At 33.3% G+C, this 17,154-nt stretch overlaps 2 protein-coding genes across 4 annotated transcripts; one reads left to right on the forward strand and one right to left on the reverse strand.

The window, feature by feature from the left end:
* Positions 1 to 111: 111 nt before the first annotated feature.
* On the reverse strand, positions 112 to 13,523 carry LOC110994972 (structural maintenance of chromosomes protein 6). The gene is made up of 18 exons (XM_022261910.2): positions 13,046 to 13,523; positions 11,981 to 12,139; positions 11,595 to 11,836; positions 11,075 to 11,325; positions 10,608 to 10,805; positions 10,006 to 10,199; positions 8,746 to 8,892; positions 7,740 to 7,867; positions 6,909 to 7,107; positions 6,179 to 6,344; positions 5,775 to 5,994; positions 5,330 to 5,500; positions 4,782 to 4,969; positions 3,159 to 3,327; positions 2,179 to 2,289; positions 1,575 to 1,775; positions 926 to 1,059; positions 112 to 253 (listed from the first exon to the last, which is right to left on the reverse strand). Exons 1-18 carry the CDS (start codon positions 13,260 to 13,262, stop codon positions 232 to 234), a joined length of 3,117 nt encoding a protein of 1,038 aa, XP_022117602.2. The 5' UTR covers positions 13,263 to 13,523; the 3' UTR covers positions 112 to 231.
* Positions 13,524 to 13,749: 226 nt separating this feature from the next.
* LOC110994977 (COP9 signalosome complex subunit 2) lies at positions 13,750 to 17,055 on the forward strand. Of its 3 annotated transcripts, none has more exons than XM_022261915.2 (9): positions 13,750 to 13,877; positions 13,945 to 14,071; positions 14,366 to 14,560; positions 14,637 to 14,762; positions 15,012 to 15,179; positions 15,341 to 15,515; positions 15,664 to 15,802; positions 15,969 to 16,301; positions 16,525 to 17,055. In XM_022261915.2, the coding sequence occupies exons 2-9, from the start codon at positions 14,018 to 14,020 to the stop codon at positions 16,667 to 16,669; spliced, it is 1,335 nt and encodes a 444-aa protein (XP_022117607.1). In that variant the 5' UTR covers positions 13,750 to 13,877; positions 13,945 to 14,017; the 3' UTR covers positions 16,670 to 17,055. The 3 variants fall into 3 exon arrangements, with proteins under 3 accessions (XP_022117607.1, XP_022117611.1, XP_022117608.1); XM_022261919.2 differs by having other exon boundaries at positions 13,754 to 13,877; positions 13,999 to 14,071; XM_022261916.2 differs by lacking the exon at positions 13,750 to 13,877 and having other exon boundaries at positions 13,896 to 14,071.
* Positions 17,056 to 17,154: the final 99 nt, after the last annotated feature.

A 17,154-nucleotide genomic window follows, 5' to 3' on the forward strand; every position in this document is an offset into this window, starting at 1 on the left:
CGTGTGTGATCTCAGAGTGGACGCATATTGCAATATGCAGTCCGCTAGCGTGGCAAATTCTATTCAATAAATGGTGTTTATGACGAAGGATTTTCATTAAAATTTCAAAAATATATTTTTTTTATATTTAACCCACGTGATACAAATTGAGGTAATTTTAACATAGAATACAAAATATTAGCTAAGAGGTATACAATGGTATCAAAAATACATACTCCAATTGGACGACGACTAATCTCTTGGGTTGGCCATCCTGCAACAACATTATTTAATATAAGTCACTTCTTGTTTGGGAAAAGGGATGCTCTTCTTCAATAAAATCCCAGAGGCTCTTTTGTCTCTGCCTTTAATAAATTTAAAAAATGTATTAAGGAAAAGCTGTGTAAAAAGGCTTACTATAAAGTTAGTGATTATCTAGTTGATAAAAGGCCCTCGGACTAGTGCTGTGCTGGGCAGGCTACTACAAATTAATTTGTTTTAAAATAAGTGTTGTTTGATGATTTGCTTTTTTAAAAGAGTACCGAGAGTTTTATATTCCGGCTTTTACTCTCGGCCTACACCCTCTGTCTTCTTTGCCGATGAGTAGAGATGCCTACAGGTTCAAATTTATTAACGTGCAATAAGTAATACCTGTCTATCTTATGTGCCATAATAAACATTTTTTTAACTATCTAAAAAGAGATTTTGGTCGTTAATCTTGATACTTGTCACTTACACTTAGAAAAATTTAAATAGCGAAATATATGACGTCATTCCTGCAAAACAGAACCAATATTCATGAAACTTTGAATCGTGGAGTTTTTCGCAAAAACAGATGGCGCTGCTTACAAGAAGGGTTATAACTCCGCTCATTTTTATTTCGTTTATGTAATAGGAGGCGGGAGACTCGCAATTGCGTTGCCGGCCTAAACTACACGGTACTTACACGTGTATGGTGACATTTGGTCCAGCCGTCACTGAGGATGCGTCTTGAGGTGTTAGGAATAAATATTGACGATTCTTGTTCATCCGTGCGTGATCTAACAGCAACTCCATTGTTGTTTTGCGATTTATATAATCCTGAAATAAACACAAAATTACGGAACCTATTAAGGAGAGTATAATACGCTGGAATGTTTTCACCAATACTACCATTTAAAGTATTGAAGTGAAAACATTCTTATCGAAATTATTCACAAAAAAATATTAAAATTGAGGGCATCTCTCAATACTATACATATATATATTATACATACATTTTGCTATCTTTAGGTGCATACTCAGTGGCGTAGCAAAGGCGGGCCGGTCCGCACCGGATGACACCTCGGGTGGGTGTGTCTCTCAACTTTAATAAACGGGTGGGTGGGATAATGTACAAACAAAAAACAATAGCTAGTATTCCTCCACTAGCTCAGCTCTATGTAGAATTCGGGGAGTCCCGTTAATGAACCTGACGCTGTCTTGGGGGATTCCCCGTCTTTTATCATATAAAATTAATTTCGATGGGGTGATACCACCAACTTTCGCACCGGTGCCACCCAATGTAGCTACGCCACTGCATACTTACGTACGCTGAAGGATCTAACTATACATACCATAAAAACATCGAACTCGTCCATGACATAAAAAGGCAGCTCCACACAATCCCACAGAGCGAGCATAAATGCCACGGTGGCGTATGATCGTTCGCCACCCGACATCGATGCGGTAGACGTCGCGTGTTTGTTTTCCTTTTGCTCTACTCCTTTGCATTCCATGTCTAGTCTACCCGTAGCCAAGTCTATGGTCATTTTGCCCTACGATAGAAATAATTGAATATGTTATGTGCTAGTGTTGTTTTGCAATTAATACATTCTATCCAATATTAATTACCGCGCAAGATTATGATGATGGATGACCTACTAGATTCAGAGCCTAGCTCTTAGCGAACTTAAATATTATATCAAAATTCGATACTTTTATAGTATATTAAAATATATGTCTCTTGTAGGATAGAGGCCTCCATTTAACATTAGTTATATTAACAACGATAGCTTCGTTTGTTGCACAGGTCAAACAAAGAGCTCTTTCAAACCTTATTTCTAAGTGGAATATAAAAAAATATGAAATCATAAAATGCGTCTTAAGTGAGACAGAATCTAAATATCACACCCAAGGTCTTTTAACTTTAATAGTGGGATTGAAATCTAAAATTCTTACCGAGTAGCTTCGTAATGAGAGTATGACTTGAAAGTGGTACTGCACTCGGCGAGCGATGTATGTTTGTACTTTGTGACAAAACTCCAAATGTTTATTTGAAGTCGTCTTTATCTGTTTCAGGAAAAGTAAATTATATACGGACTATAATTCAAACTTGGAACTAGTCATCTAAATAGCATACTTAGGCCCTTGTGAATTAGGTATGAAAACATAGTGATTAAATTAATAAGCACTTTTACAAATCGTTTATAAGTACGGTAAGTAGGACTTAAGCGAAAAACATTTCGTAGCCAACTTTTTACTGCTCAATAAAAGCCAGTGAGTAGTCAAAAACAATACCCTAAACGCATCCCAATATATAATAGAACCCTTTTTTTCCCAGACAAGAAGAGAGACAAGACTATCAAATGGCATTGTACGAGCCAAGACTTTCTTAGTTCTATAAACGTGGCGATTTCCTAAATCGCCGGAGAGTAAAGCCAGACGCAGGCACTCTAGTCAATTTTTACTTGGATCCATTAGTTACATAGCTATTAAGATTTCATTTTTCGCTGATATTCTATTGTTGTACGCGAGAGGTTAATATAGAGTACAACTAAAATCCTCTATTAGTAAAGCACCACTTAACCTTTCAATGAACCTCCTTTATGCGGGTAATTTTAATATAAATAAAAAACATTTAATTTAATTAAAATAATTGTCAATAAATTTGAAAGGAAGCTGGTCAAAACGACTCAAATCAAACTCAAACTTTTGGCTTTAAAAAATGGCATTCCTTAAAGAATGTGAAACCTATAATTTAGTACATCTTACACTAATAAGAAACGAAAAGTTTTCTATTTATTTGTTTCCATTTTCATAATAGTTAATCATATTGTTAATTTTACTAAGAAATTAAAAGCTTCTGGACAGAGAAAGTTCCACAGTCACTTAAATGTATATATTTTGTACATAATAAATAAAATAAAAACAAAACTTACGTCGCGTATCAACGCATCCAGCCTCTGCAATGCATCTTGTGTGCGTTGATAACTCCGTCCCACTTGTAACAGCTTCTCCTCAACTTGCGCCCGAGAAATACCAGACGTCGAGAGTGAATTCAGCTTCATTTGAGTCTTCTTTAACTCGCTTGTTACTACAGCCCGCTCCCTATTTATTACAAACAATAAATATTTAGCCTTCTCTAAAGTCCACCAAGCATTTCCGTTGATTGTTTTTTTTTATATAATAGGGGTGCAAACGAGCCTTCGGGACGGCCAAAAAGGGCGGTCATCGCAGGCCATAGACAGGAGATCATATCTGTCAGGGATGATTCCACAGCTCGCTGGTTCGTCAAAATCATCGTTACGAATATAGCGGAGTCCGTAACGGTCCGTTCCGCTTACACTGGAAGGCTGGCATAACACCTTTATTAGCCTAAGAGCTCACTTCATTCTTTCTTTTCAACACAAAACCTTTTTGCTTTTATAACCAACATACTTTTAAGCTATAGTTAGCTCCAAATTCGAAGATTGCTTTTTGCTGAGGCAGCTAATTCTGGTTTTAATTAAATTTAAATAAAACTATTATTATTATTACTATTATTAACTATTATTGTCGAAGCTGTCTTGAGAATACTAGAAAACCAAACTAATTTTGAATCTAGTTCATTTTTTTTGATTATTTGTTAATATTTTAAAAATACCGTTGAAAATTATTTATAAGTGAGTATAGAACCTTAACAAATTGTTATTTTTATTTATGTTAAGTACTTAAGGCGGTTAAGATTTTAAAATCACGACGAATTATTATTAGTTCATGACAGTATTAGACGAAGACATATTATTGACAAGCACGGTACGTAAAAACGTATTCTAGGACAACTGATTTGTTAATATTGTTACGAAGACGTGTTGACTACACTAGAACGCCGTACGACAAGGACGGAGAAATGTGCGAGAAAGAGATAGACAGTACGTTAGATAGTACGTTCTAGAACTGTGCAATCGCTACTCAGTAGCAATGCTGCCTAGAAAGTTCTCGAACACCGTTCAAGATTATTCCCAGGGAGCTCGGCGAGCCGAAACGAAACCGATTAATTCAGTTACCAATGCGATATCAAGAGATTAACAACGAAAAGATTAAAGTGCTAATAAAGTGAACACAAGTGGTAAAGTACAGTGTAAAGTGTGTGTAATTAAAGTGATTAGTGACAGTGTTGTGGATGTAATGAGTGCATTTTTGCGAGTTATTTTGCGTTATTTGTGTATATAAATTCTTCATTGATTTTAGAAATAAACTCTTGACTGCAATGGGCACTCAAAACCGTTCGCACATTAAATCTTTGCCATTGTAATTAAGAATGCAAGGAATAAAAATAAATACATTTTAGTTGGATTTTTATTAGATCTTACAAAAACACAAATGTGCCTGCTCACGTATTTGAGAGCTAACTGTCAATGTCAGGCTGACGTTTCAAAATGGCGACGGTAGCAATAATTTCAGCCGCCAGGCAAGAAAAGTATGGAGCACTGTATAAAAATGTAGATGTTTTTAAACAGATAACACTTTATTTGTTATACTGTCAAAATATACTCTATGGACACTTGAGATTTTTGTCTAACCTGGGATTCTCAACTCTTGGACACAACGAAAGAGCCTCTTGCAATTTCTTATCGACGACTTCTTTCTTCTCTGCCAAAATGACTTCCACTTGCTGCAACTTCCTTTGGCCCTCACTCAATCTCTGTTCGCATGTCTGCCTCACTATAACACCTTGTTCCATTTTGATCTGCTCTTGTTCAATTTCTTCCTAAAAACAATTTTAGTATCCGTTAAAAAAAACGAATTATAAAAAACTTGATGAATTGTCTATTCAATATATAAACATTTCGGTTTGAAAGGTAGAAAATAATATGGACAAATAAGAATTATGTTTTCTAGCTGCTAGCTTTATGACTAGTTACTCATTTCTTTAACCTAGTACAAATTTAAAATTTTTATTTTTGATTATTATTTGATAACAAAGGCTGCCTGAAAAAGAGCGCTTATAAGAGATGAGGCCTATGCACTGAGTCATTCAATTTATTACAATCCGTAAAGTGAATTAATAAAAATACGATTAAGGTTTAAGTAAAACATAATATCATTTTTTTTTTTGATTTTAACTCACCCTGAAATTTCTACACTGAACGGCTACTTCATCTCTCTTTTTCCGAAGATTTCTTATCTTCTCTTTAATGTCATTTATGCGTTCATTTCTCTCTTGTTCTTGTCCATTATGACTTTTCACTTGTTCACTCAATGAACGCACTTGGTCTTTGTTTATTTTCAGTTCATCGACCTGAATAGTATTTTTTTTTAAATTCACATAAAATAAATGTACAAAAACTAGCCAGTTATCTATGGTAAAGAAATTTGTAATTTTAATTTATATCTTAAATTTTTGTGATTGGTCATATTAATAAAGATGATTTCAAGTCAACTGTCAATATTAAATTGTTCTGTAAAAGTTTAATTTTGTTAGTTTATTTAACAAACTTAAATTATTTTTGCTCCATATATCAACACTTAATCGGATGCCATAATGTCATTTTGAATAAGTCAATAAAACTTACCAAAATAGCGTGTTGCGGTGCCTGTTGTTGATTAAGCGCTGCAGTCGCTTCACGCGCTTCCTCCTCCTTTCTTCTCAAATCAACAAGTAACGCTTGTAGCGCTTGCGCCGCTTTTCGCTCAATGTCACGCGCCCGCGACGCTTCTTCGTTCAACTCTTTGGCTTCTGCTTCGTATGAACGCAAAGTTTGCTCTGCTTCTTTTATATTCGCTTGTAATTGTCTACAAATATAATATCATAAAATAAATTAAAAGTCAACGAATCTTCTTTATTCAGATTTTGAATCTCTAACTTAAAATATTTGAAATACATTAATTTAAAATTATTATTTCCCGAAATTATTTTTAATATAATTAAGTCTCCACTATGACTGTATCATTGAATTTATTATTTTAATTTACTCACGCTTTTCTTTGAGAAGTGCTAGTCTGGAGATAAACCGGCTGTCGGTCTGCGCCTCCATAGCAACGGTAGTTAGGCGCCGGCCTATATTCCGTGCTATCCAATGTCACTATCTTTATACAATTCATGGGAACGTTCTCGCGAGTGTCGGACAGGCGCATAGCGTCCTCTAAAAAATATATATACATATAATTTTACATTTAAAGTAAACCTCCTTTCTTTTAAGACACCTTCAGCTCTGGTAAAATACCAGCGAGCTGCGACTCTTATTATTATTTATATATCTGTTCCGGGACCATTTTTGAAACATTAGGAAACTTCCTTAGGCGCATGATGTAAAATATTTATGGATGAAACGTCACGAAGATGTGCAGCGTTTTCGTCGAAGAAAAGGGAGAAAGTAATTAAAACCGATTGAGAGTGAGATGTAGACGTTTATTGACGTTTAGTAGTTACATATTAGAACTTTAGATGGCATTACTGTTGCATAATATCTTCTGCAGTAAACGCAGAATTTTTATTTATTTATATTAACATTAGCACATATACAGTAAACAGTGTGAATATAGACATACAAATACATGGAGTGATCATATACTGAAACAAGATCATCAATGGGGCTTTTACCTTGTCCACAATACAATGTTTTTACTGCCAGTTCTCAAATTAAGTGTTTACCATCACACGCAGCATTTAATTACAAAAAAATCAAGACGAATTCAGTTATATTTACCGTGATCAGGCACCAGCAATATTTTCTCTAGACTTTTATTGTCAATTAAATAGTTGGCTACGACTGGATCCTTTATGTCCAAAGCGTCCAAGGCCGAAGTGAAGGTGCCGGCGCGAACGGAACGTCTGCTAACATTGTGCACTTGGCTCAGGAATTTGCTGCAGGTTACACCCGGCTTCGCTTCCCTTCCGTAACGTATCTGAGAGCATTATTATTATTTTTAACTTGATGAACTCGTGAACATCATATTACCTACATACATTTGTGTCAAAACGTAATACAACATTTATTAAACATACCAAAGTCAACCTCAAACTCAAAATACATTTATTCAGTTGAATCACGTGATCACTGTCAATTGTCAACTCTACCGCCTATTGGTAATCGTGACCAGCACACAAGGCAAGTAACTCGGGTTAGATTTTTTTTTTGATCGTCATAAGTCATTAACTACAGTCATGAACACACATTTCTGAAGGCCAACCAAGTGACACTTCTTTATTTCTAAAAAGACATAGGAACTTAATAGGATTTAATTAATTGGAAAATTCAATTGTTGTTTCAAGTATTGTAATTCACCTATTATTTATAATTCCGTTTCACCATCCCTGGACTTCCACAAATAATTCAAGATCAAAATTATCCAAATCGGTCCAGCCGTTCACGTGTTTTGGTGAAACTAACGAACAGCATTCATTTTTATATATATAGATTAATATAGAGTCAAATATACCTAATAGAATTGAAAAACTTAGGAGTTCTCTCAATTCTCATAGGAGTTTAATAAATCTAAATAAATTTCAAACAAATCTTGGTCAATAATAAAATTACCTTTCTCATGATTTCAAACAACTTCCTGGAGTCCTCTGGCGTGTTCACGCAAAACGTTTTTAGAGACCCTTTGATTATATGCTCCAAGGCCCCACCCCATTTCTTATCTTTTACTTTTAAATATATACCTGCAAATGTCATGAAACTTGTCTTACATAATAATTCCAACATAATATGTAATTCTTACAAAACTATATACAGCAAAATGTAACAGTAACTGTGTTCTGTATGATAAACAATACTTAATAATCATTTTCCGATATTTTAGGTTATTTACTTGATCATAATTTAATTCTGAATTGAACTTGAGTTCACAAAAACAGCTTATAGGCTTTTTTGTTAAGATTTCAAGGAGCAGGAATAATATTAAGTAGATAACTCTAAAGGATAAGAAATTATGTGAAAATAGAGTGGATTTCATTTATTACGACCTTGGTTGTAAGAACTATTTGGCTAAATAGACGTTCATTCTAAATCCCTTGAATTAAAAGCACACACAACAATTCATGTAGCGATTTTGGATGTAACCCCGAGTAGCGACTGTTTTAATGAATAATTTGATTGATACAAATTCCTAGAAATCCCATGCAATTATTGCGACCGGAGTCAGCCGCCAAAGACAAAGATTTATTTTTTCCAAACGTTCCTTATCTTTTGTTTATATTCACACTTATGGCCAGCAACTGTGGAGACTTGTAACTTTTGTTAATAGATATCATCTTAGTTGGTAGATAAGTGCTTACGTTTCGGAATACAATTTATAGGTCAGTTTTAAATCAATATTCCGAGTTTTTTTCATAGAACAGGGGGCAAACGGCCAGGAGGCTCACCTAATGTTAAGTGATACCGCCGCCCATGGACACTTTCAATGCCAGAGGGCTCGCGAGTGCGTTGTTATTTTTTAAATGTACCACTAAATAACTATGTGCGCAAATGTTATCAATAATAAATGAATATAAACTAAACACGCTCTAAACGAAATCCACTCTATATTTCCATCTCTTACCAACAGGCCCACGTGGTGGAGCACTGAACTCTCCCCTCGCGACGGCGGCCTTAACCAGTTGACACAGTTCCACCATATTACCCCCGTACACCGCCAGTGAGTCATCTCCGCGAGATTCTAGTTCACGGAGTTGTTGCTTCAGTTGAACTACGCAGGAAATCAAACGATAGATAAGGCTAATGTCGAAAGCATCATGCCGCTTCCCACGCGATTTTTTTATGAAAATTATGACTCAATATATCTTGAATTTGACATATGGAAGTCATATATATATCTCTTGATTCTAAGGAAGCCCTATATGGTCATTTTGATTTATTCTGGCTTTATGATGGCTTTCTCTTTTTCAATTTCTTATGAATTTAAGCAACTTGTTTAGTATGCAATCAAATCTTAATTAAAACAAGTTTTAAAGATTATACCCACAGATAAACAGCTTTAAGACGTGGATTAAAATTACCATGCACGTTACCAATTCCGGATTAGCCACGCAGCAAGAGTAGCAAATGCTACGGACCCCGCGAATTTGGGGGCCCCACGCTCCAACGAAACCGTAATAAAAAAATCTTTATTTACAAGCGTAATATAATTGCCACTTAAAAATCTAACACTCGATTACTTAACGATTTAACAAACTTTTTACCGTAATTTTCTATGTATGTATTTAATTATAATCGATATATTTAGACTAGCATCTATACCACACCATTCAAGCGGCCAGATTTATATTTTATAAGAACGGCCCCATAATAGAATTTGCTACAGGCCCCGCGCTGGCTTAATCCGGCCCTGATGTGTAACGAAGTTTTTACATCTAATAAGTGTGCCCATCCATACTTGACGCTGGCTAATGCACAAACAGTGTTAGAGCCAAAAGAAAAAAAAAAGTGTGCCCATGCTAATGCACAAACAGTGTTAGAGCCAAAAGAAAAAAAAAAAGTGTGCCCATGCTAATGCACAAACAGTGTTAGAGCCAAAAGAAAAAAAAAAGTGTGCCCATGCTAATGCACAAACAGTGTTAGAGCCAAAAGAAAAAAAAAAGTGTGCCCATGCTAATGCACAAACAGTGTTAGAGCCAAAAGAAAAAAAAAAGTGTGCCCATGCTAATGCACAAACAGTGTTAGAGCCAAAAGAAAAAAAAAAGTGTGCCCATGCTAATGCACAAACAGTGTTAGAGCCAAAAGAAAAAAAAAAGTGTGCCCATGCTAATGCACAAACAGTGTTAGAGCCAAAAGAAAAAAAAAAGTGTGCCCACATACTTACCTAGTCGACTCCTCTGCGCCCTTACACGTTCATCCGCTCGGTCGGCTTTGGGCTGCGCATGCGCTGCGTGGCTCCTCGAGTGCCCAGTGTCGTTCTGCTGCGTGTCATAACGCGCTCGCGCCGCCTTTTCTGCAGCCCGACACTTCTCTACCCTTGCCTCTAGTTCTATGCGTTGCGAGACACAACTACCGGATCTGTGGAGCCAGCCTTAATTTAGAATTTTAAACTCCAAGTAGTTTCAAAAGTTAATTTAAGTATAAAGCTTATTTCTACATTTTCTAAAAAAAAATTCAAAAATTAAAAAGTTATGGCACTAAAGTTGGGCTTGAAAGAATATTTTTTGATGACTAACGTCAAATTCGGATAGGTTTAATGAGGTTCCATTTTAACATAATAATAATATACACTTTATTTATAACACAAAACAATGAAAATAATAGACAGTGGACCAAAGTGAAGTTTTTTCTATACAGATATCGCTTCTCTATAATTTATGGATGGTATTAATAAGCGACAGTTTTATATACATTGCACAATATAAACAAGGTCAAAAATCTCTATTCATTTTACGAAGGTATTAGTGATAAAAAGAAACAGCTTACTCTATATTGTTTATTTCCCGCTCCAGGTCATCAACCTTTCTCTTTTCACGAGCTAACAGTTCATTTAATTTTTGTCCTGTTTGTTGAGCACTCCGTTGAGAGCTCTGCTCTGTCCGAAAATTATTCTCCAACTCCTCTAACTCTTGTTCAAGAGTTAATTTCTTCTGAGTACACTCTTCTAGAGTTTGTTTTAATGAACTGAAATTCAATAAGTATAACAAACACATTAATATACAAACACGCTTGTAGACAATTTTTTTTTTGTTATATCTAAAGAAACTAAACCATTAATGAAAGTTTAAGAGCCTGAACTATATAATAAACATTACCATGTAACTCAGCACAAAAATATGTTAAATATAAAGTTAAGTTCAACATAGATACTAAATTTGTTAAATATTATGTTTTAAATGCAGCAGTTGTAATCAGTAAGAGATGATTGGTGTTTACATTTACAGTAAACTTACTCAATAGCCGAGGTATTAGTTCCATAACTTTGCTCAATATTTTTGAGTCTATCCATCAATTGCTGCACCTGAAGTCTTTTCCTTTCACATTCTGTGTGTATAGTTTTCACATCGTGTTCAAGTTCTGCTATCTCACTCCAGTAGTACTCATTTTGAAGAGCCTTCTTCTTAGCTTCAATCTCATCTTGGAACTGCATTTGGTCATGTATGTTTTTCCACTTCTTATACTCCTTTCCAAGCTCTTGTACCACCTGGGATCAATAACTTTTTAGGTGATTATTGAGTATTGAAGTTTTCTAAAAGTCAATATTTATAAAATAATAAAACAAATATAATGCAAAGGAGAGAATACAGTCTATATTAAAATGTAAAGTAAATCTATTCTGTACAGTCTGACATTTCTTGCTGTGTACTGATGTGGTGGCCTAAAAATATTTTATTTAATCTTGCCTTAACAATTGTAAGCCCCAAAAACTAGAGTATCAGATAGATGAGAAGTATAATAAAAGGTAAAAGTTACCTCATTTTTTCTATTCCAAATACTAACAGCTTTGGTACAGTTCTCAAGGGCATGTTTATAATTTTTTTCTGTCTGTTCTAAGTTTGTAGCTTGTCTAAATAACTCATATTTTTTCTTAGCATCACAAGTGTGAAATGTACGAACTGTATCCTGATTTAACACAGAAATAGGATTGTCCACTTGTATGTCATGTGCTAAGATTATTGATTTTACTTCCTCAAACTTCGTTGAAATGACCTCCCCTAAAATATACACAATCAAATCATATTAATAAATAGATCCCTAAATTATGAACTTCACATATTATCCATATATCTTCTTTAAGAAACACTGTAAGAAGGGATTGTAGCTAATAGAAAATTAGTAAATAAATCTCATATTTATACCTGAAGCCGATTTCACTTTATAACTGGACCCGCCAGAAGCATTAAGTGTTCTCACAATTGTAATAAAGTCTCCATAAATATCATGTTTAAAAGCTCTTGGGCTACTATTCCTGAGTTTTATTTCTACTGTTGCCGAGTTTGTTCCTTTCTTGATAAATGCTGTAATAGAAAAAAACTAACAAACAGCATCTGAAGACTTAGTCAGACAATGTCAATATTAAATATGTATTATAATAAATAAAAAGTATAGCTAAAGTAATCCAAGGGTACAAATAGTTGTAAAATAAATAAAGACTCAATAAATAGTATAGAAACCAAATAATAAGTTTATTTGATTATTCAGGTAGCTTCAGATCAGCTTATTTATTTATTTCGTAATCCTACAGCTAACATAAATTTATATAATTACAAACAATACACTGAGAATATAGCCAAAGATGAATAAGAAAGAATAAATCATACATTTTACTACAAAAAGGTTCAAAGATTAACAAAAGGGAACAATCAAACAAAAAGTATTCAATACATTTAACTAAGTGATACCTAATTTGGCTGTGTTGAGTGATGGTGTAAAAGTGAGGGTAAGTATCTGAAGGTGTGTATGTGGGGTGTACTTATGATGCAGGTGATTTTGCGCTATGGATATTCTTAAAACACTTTTTAACCATATACTGCGGTAGCCTAAACAAGTCAAGGCTTAAATAGTGGTCATTGTACGTCCGGGCGTGCGTGATACAAAATTGAGTGTTTTGCAGTAGTTAGTGTTGATGTGAGGAACATGAAACAAAGCATGATTACGAGTCTGATAGGCAGGAACAAGGAAGGGCAGCTTTTCTAGAAGGGAGGTGCAATTAACTTTATTTACGATGATGTCATGTGGTAGCAATAAATCATATTGCTTTGGTGAGATTCTAAAGTATTAATATTAAAATGTTCAGTTCAGTATTAAACTTATTATAGGTCTTATAGGAGATAAATAGAAAATCAGGATAAAAATCTTAATTTTAATATTTTCAATAGTCACGACGACAATTATTTCTTGATTGTTATGCGATTAGTACTTACAATGAAGATTGCTTCCTCTGTCTGTGGCAGAAGCTCTAGCTCCTAAACCCACCACCAAAGCCGTTAATAATGCACTTTTTCCACTCCCATTGCGTCCAACGATAAAGTTTACGTTACGGTTAAATTTAATTTCTAAATTATCATGGCAGAAAAAATTTCGAACATGAATACTGTGAATTGATCCATCAATTTCTTCTTTGACATTTTCACTTTCCATAATTATCACAAATAATTACTAAGCACAGTTAATAATAATAACATTGAATGATAAACAAATTCAAACCGGCGCTAACTCTGTGCCAAACCCATGTAATATGTATCCTAATTCCTAATTTCCTATCAAAACACTTATAAAGTACCGAGCGGTTAACTTTCATTGCCCGCGGGCTTTTCCCACAGATGTCAATTTAAATGTCATATCAATTGTTAGTCATAAAAACATTTTGAACAACTTCATACATATTATAAATACATTTTGGCTTTACGTAACCAAATAACCAATATTTGCTGCACTTCACCAGCTTTTAACATGAAAACATTAAAAACTATATTATATAATTAATTATATTATAAAATAAAAAAGTAGTTATCTGGTGCGTAATGTATGGCATTGTCAATCGTCTTTTTTGACGTACAAAATATATCATTTCATAAAAATCATGATGTAATTTGACATTTCCAATTACCTCTTAATGTCAATTCTCATTACGTTCAAGTTTCAAGTAATAAGTATCAACTATCGCATTATCAATACTGTACTCTGAATGCCGACTTATTATTTTATAATTATACTTTATTTATAATAATTTATGTGATATTTAATTTATCATAGGTAGGTAAAACACATAAGCTTTCATTTTATACTTTTTAAACATAAAATGACAGACATTTAATTGCAGTTGTATCACTAGTATTCTCTAAGACACAAGCACTGTATTGTAGACAATTTTTAGAGCGCGCGTTCGCCTGATAATGTCTGACAACGATGACGATTACATGTGTGAAGAGGAGGAGGACTATGGCTTGGTAAATATCTTATGCATTCTTGGAATAACTCAAACTCAAAATATCTTTATTCATATATATAAACAATCACACTTATGAACGTCAAAAAATAAGTTAAATAAATAGAGAAGAGAATTTCATATTTTGCATTATGATATTCTAAACCAATCCATCAAGCTTTGGAAGCTCTGAATAAGAAAAGCTAATACTTTTGAGTTATGTTTGTAATAAGCTGGTTTAGAAGCTTGAATAATATAGCTAACACTTGAGTTATGTTTGTATAAAGAAGATATTTATAACTTAACTATTTTTAAGGAGTATTCTGAGGACAGTAACTCAGAACCAGATGTAGACCTTGAGAACCAATACTACAACAGTAAAGCTCTAAAAGAAGATGAACCAGCTGCTGCATTACTCAGTTTCCAAAAGGTTTTGGAGCTTGAAGGTGGGGAGAAAGGAGAATGGGGTTTTAAGGCTCTTAAACAAATGATTAAAATAAATTTTAAATTGGTGAGTGATTTTCTTAACTTAAGATCTACATATTTTACTTTAATTCTATGTTAGTAGTAACACTTGTATTTTTTAGGGAAATTTCACGGAGATGATGACAAGATATAAACAACTTCTTACATATATTAAGAGTGCAGTTACAAGAAATCATTCTGAAAAATCAATTAATTCTATCCTTGATTATATCTCCACCTCTAGAAATGTAAGTATATAGACTAATTATGGGGTCATAAATAAAATATTAAATCAACATGAGACAGACACAAACATCTGGTACTATTATAAAATGTTTCTGTTCCTTCTAGATTGTAATTATTATTACTTATTCATAATAACATTTGCAATATATTTTGCAATACAAGCAATTGACAAATTTTAATACTATAAATTGAGTAAATTTACATTATCATTATATACTCATCTTATTTTATATATTTTATTATCCCCTCAGATGGAGCTTCTTCAAGACTTCTATGAAACTACTCTTGAAGCATTAAAGGATGCAAAAAATGATAGGCTTTGGTTTAAAACAAATACTAAGTTGGGAAAATTGTATTATGACAGAGGAGATTTTAACAAATTAGCTAAGATTCTTAAGCAACTACATCAGAGCTGTCAGGTATATTGTAGATTCTTTGTTATACTTGTTCAAAAAGACTTCAATTTAGATTTATAGCCCTAATATGGTATCAGAAATTAACCTATCAGAAATATAAGTTATCATGTGAATAAGTATTTATTTTATTCATAATAGTTTTAACACTTAACTTACATTTTCAGACAGATGATGGTGAGGATGACCTTAAGAAAGGCACACAACTTTTAGAAATTTACGCTTTAGAAATACAAATGTACACTGCCCAAAAAAATAATAAGAAATTAAAAGCGCTTTATGAACAATCACTGCATATCAAATCGGCCATACCGCATCCACTCATCATGGGAGTTATAAGAGGTATGCAATTGTAGTTGGGTAGAAGGAAGTACTTATGTGAATGACTTAAAAGGTTAGAGTACTGTAACCAAAAAAAAATTACATAACAAGTTCATTGACGCGTATTGTGTAATTCTATATTTTAATCAGAATATGATGCATCTTGTAGAATGTGGTGGTAAAATGCACCTGCGTGAAGGAGAGTTTGAAAAGGCCCATACAGACTTTTTTGAGGCGTTTAAAAATTATGATGAATCAGGAAGCCCACGTCGTACAACCTGTCTCAAGTATTTAGTACTGGCTAACATGTAAGTAACTACACTATTATACAATTTTCACAAGTTATTACAGAGTTATTTCACATATATACCATAACATATTTTTACAAATAAACTAGTTTTCACTTATTATTTACAGGTTTTCATTAAAGTTTATAAATAAGTCAAATTTACAAAAGTTTTTTTTTTATTCTAGGCTTATGAAATCTGGCATTAATCCATTTGATTCTCAAGAAGCAAAACCATACAAAAATGATCCAGAAATACTTGCAATGACAAATTTAGTGATGGCATATCAGAATAATGATATAAATGAATTTGAGTCTATTCTCAAACATAATAGAAACAATATAATGGATGATCCCTTTATCCGAGAACACATTGAAGATCTGTTAAGAAACATTAGAACTCAAGTATTGATTAAGCTAATTGGACCATACACTAGGATTCATATTCCTTTTATATCTAAAGAATTAAATATTGATGAGAAAGAGGTGGAGAACCTCCTTGTTACATGCATTCTTGATAAGTAAGTGCATATATATGTATACTACTAGCGTATATCAGTAAATAGCATTTAATTTTTACCTGATTATTGCAGTAACTGTTTCAATTAAGTGTACAGAAGTAATCCTTTATATAACAAATAGCAAATTTATTAGCAGACTGTAAATGTTATGTAATTCAAGTGTGAAGCACAATTAAAAATAACATGATTATAGATGCTTCTTATTTTTAATGTCACTTTTCAGTACTATTAGCGGTCGCATCGATCAAGTGAACTCAGTGCTGGAACTAGCAAGTAGTACACGCGGGGCAGCGCGATATTCCGCCCTCGATAAGTGGACTACCCAACTCGCCGGCCTTCACTTGGCTTTGGCTAACAAGCTAGCTTGATTTTTGTAACTACCCTTCTTTTTACAGTGCTTACTCATGCAATTGGCAGTAGTGGTACATATAATAAATTTTTATTACTAAAGTTCAGTTTTAAGAAAAATCAGTAGAAACAATGATAGCTCAGTTGTAACAAAACAATGTTATTTTGTAATTACTATCATTTAATAACCTGTCTCTTATTGACAGTTTTAGGATTTCCAAAGTATCTTCTGAAAAAAACCATTGTAAAATAAAGTTTGATTGAGTTAATTGTAAATTACATCTTACAAACCCATAATTCAGTTGTAATCATTTGTATCTTGGTTCCCAAACTTTCTTTCTGTTCTTTTAAAAACCTTTTGATGAAAAGATTTGAATTGTTGCTTTAATAAAATAAGAGGTTTACAGTTGCTTCTTTCATTTCCTTAAAATTACGGAAATATAAAAAAGTGGTTCTTAAATAAAAACTTATTTTACGAAATTAGTAAAAATATTTATTATGTATT

Source organism: Pieris rapae, chromosome 20 (genome assembly GCF_905147795.1).
Source record: "Pieris rapae chromosome 20, ilPieRapa1.1, whole genome shotgun sequence".
Classification (NCBI taxonomy): domain Eukaryota; kingdom Metazoa; phylum Arthropoda; class Insecta; order Lepidoptera; family Pieridae; genus Pieris; species Pieris rapae.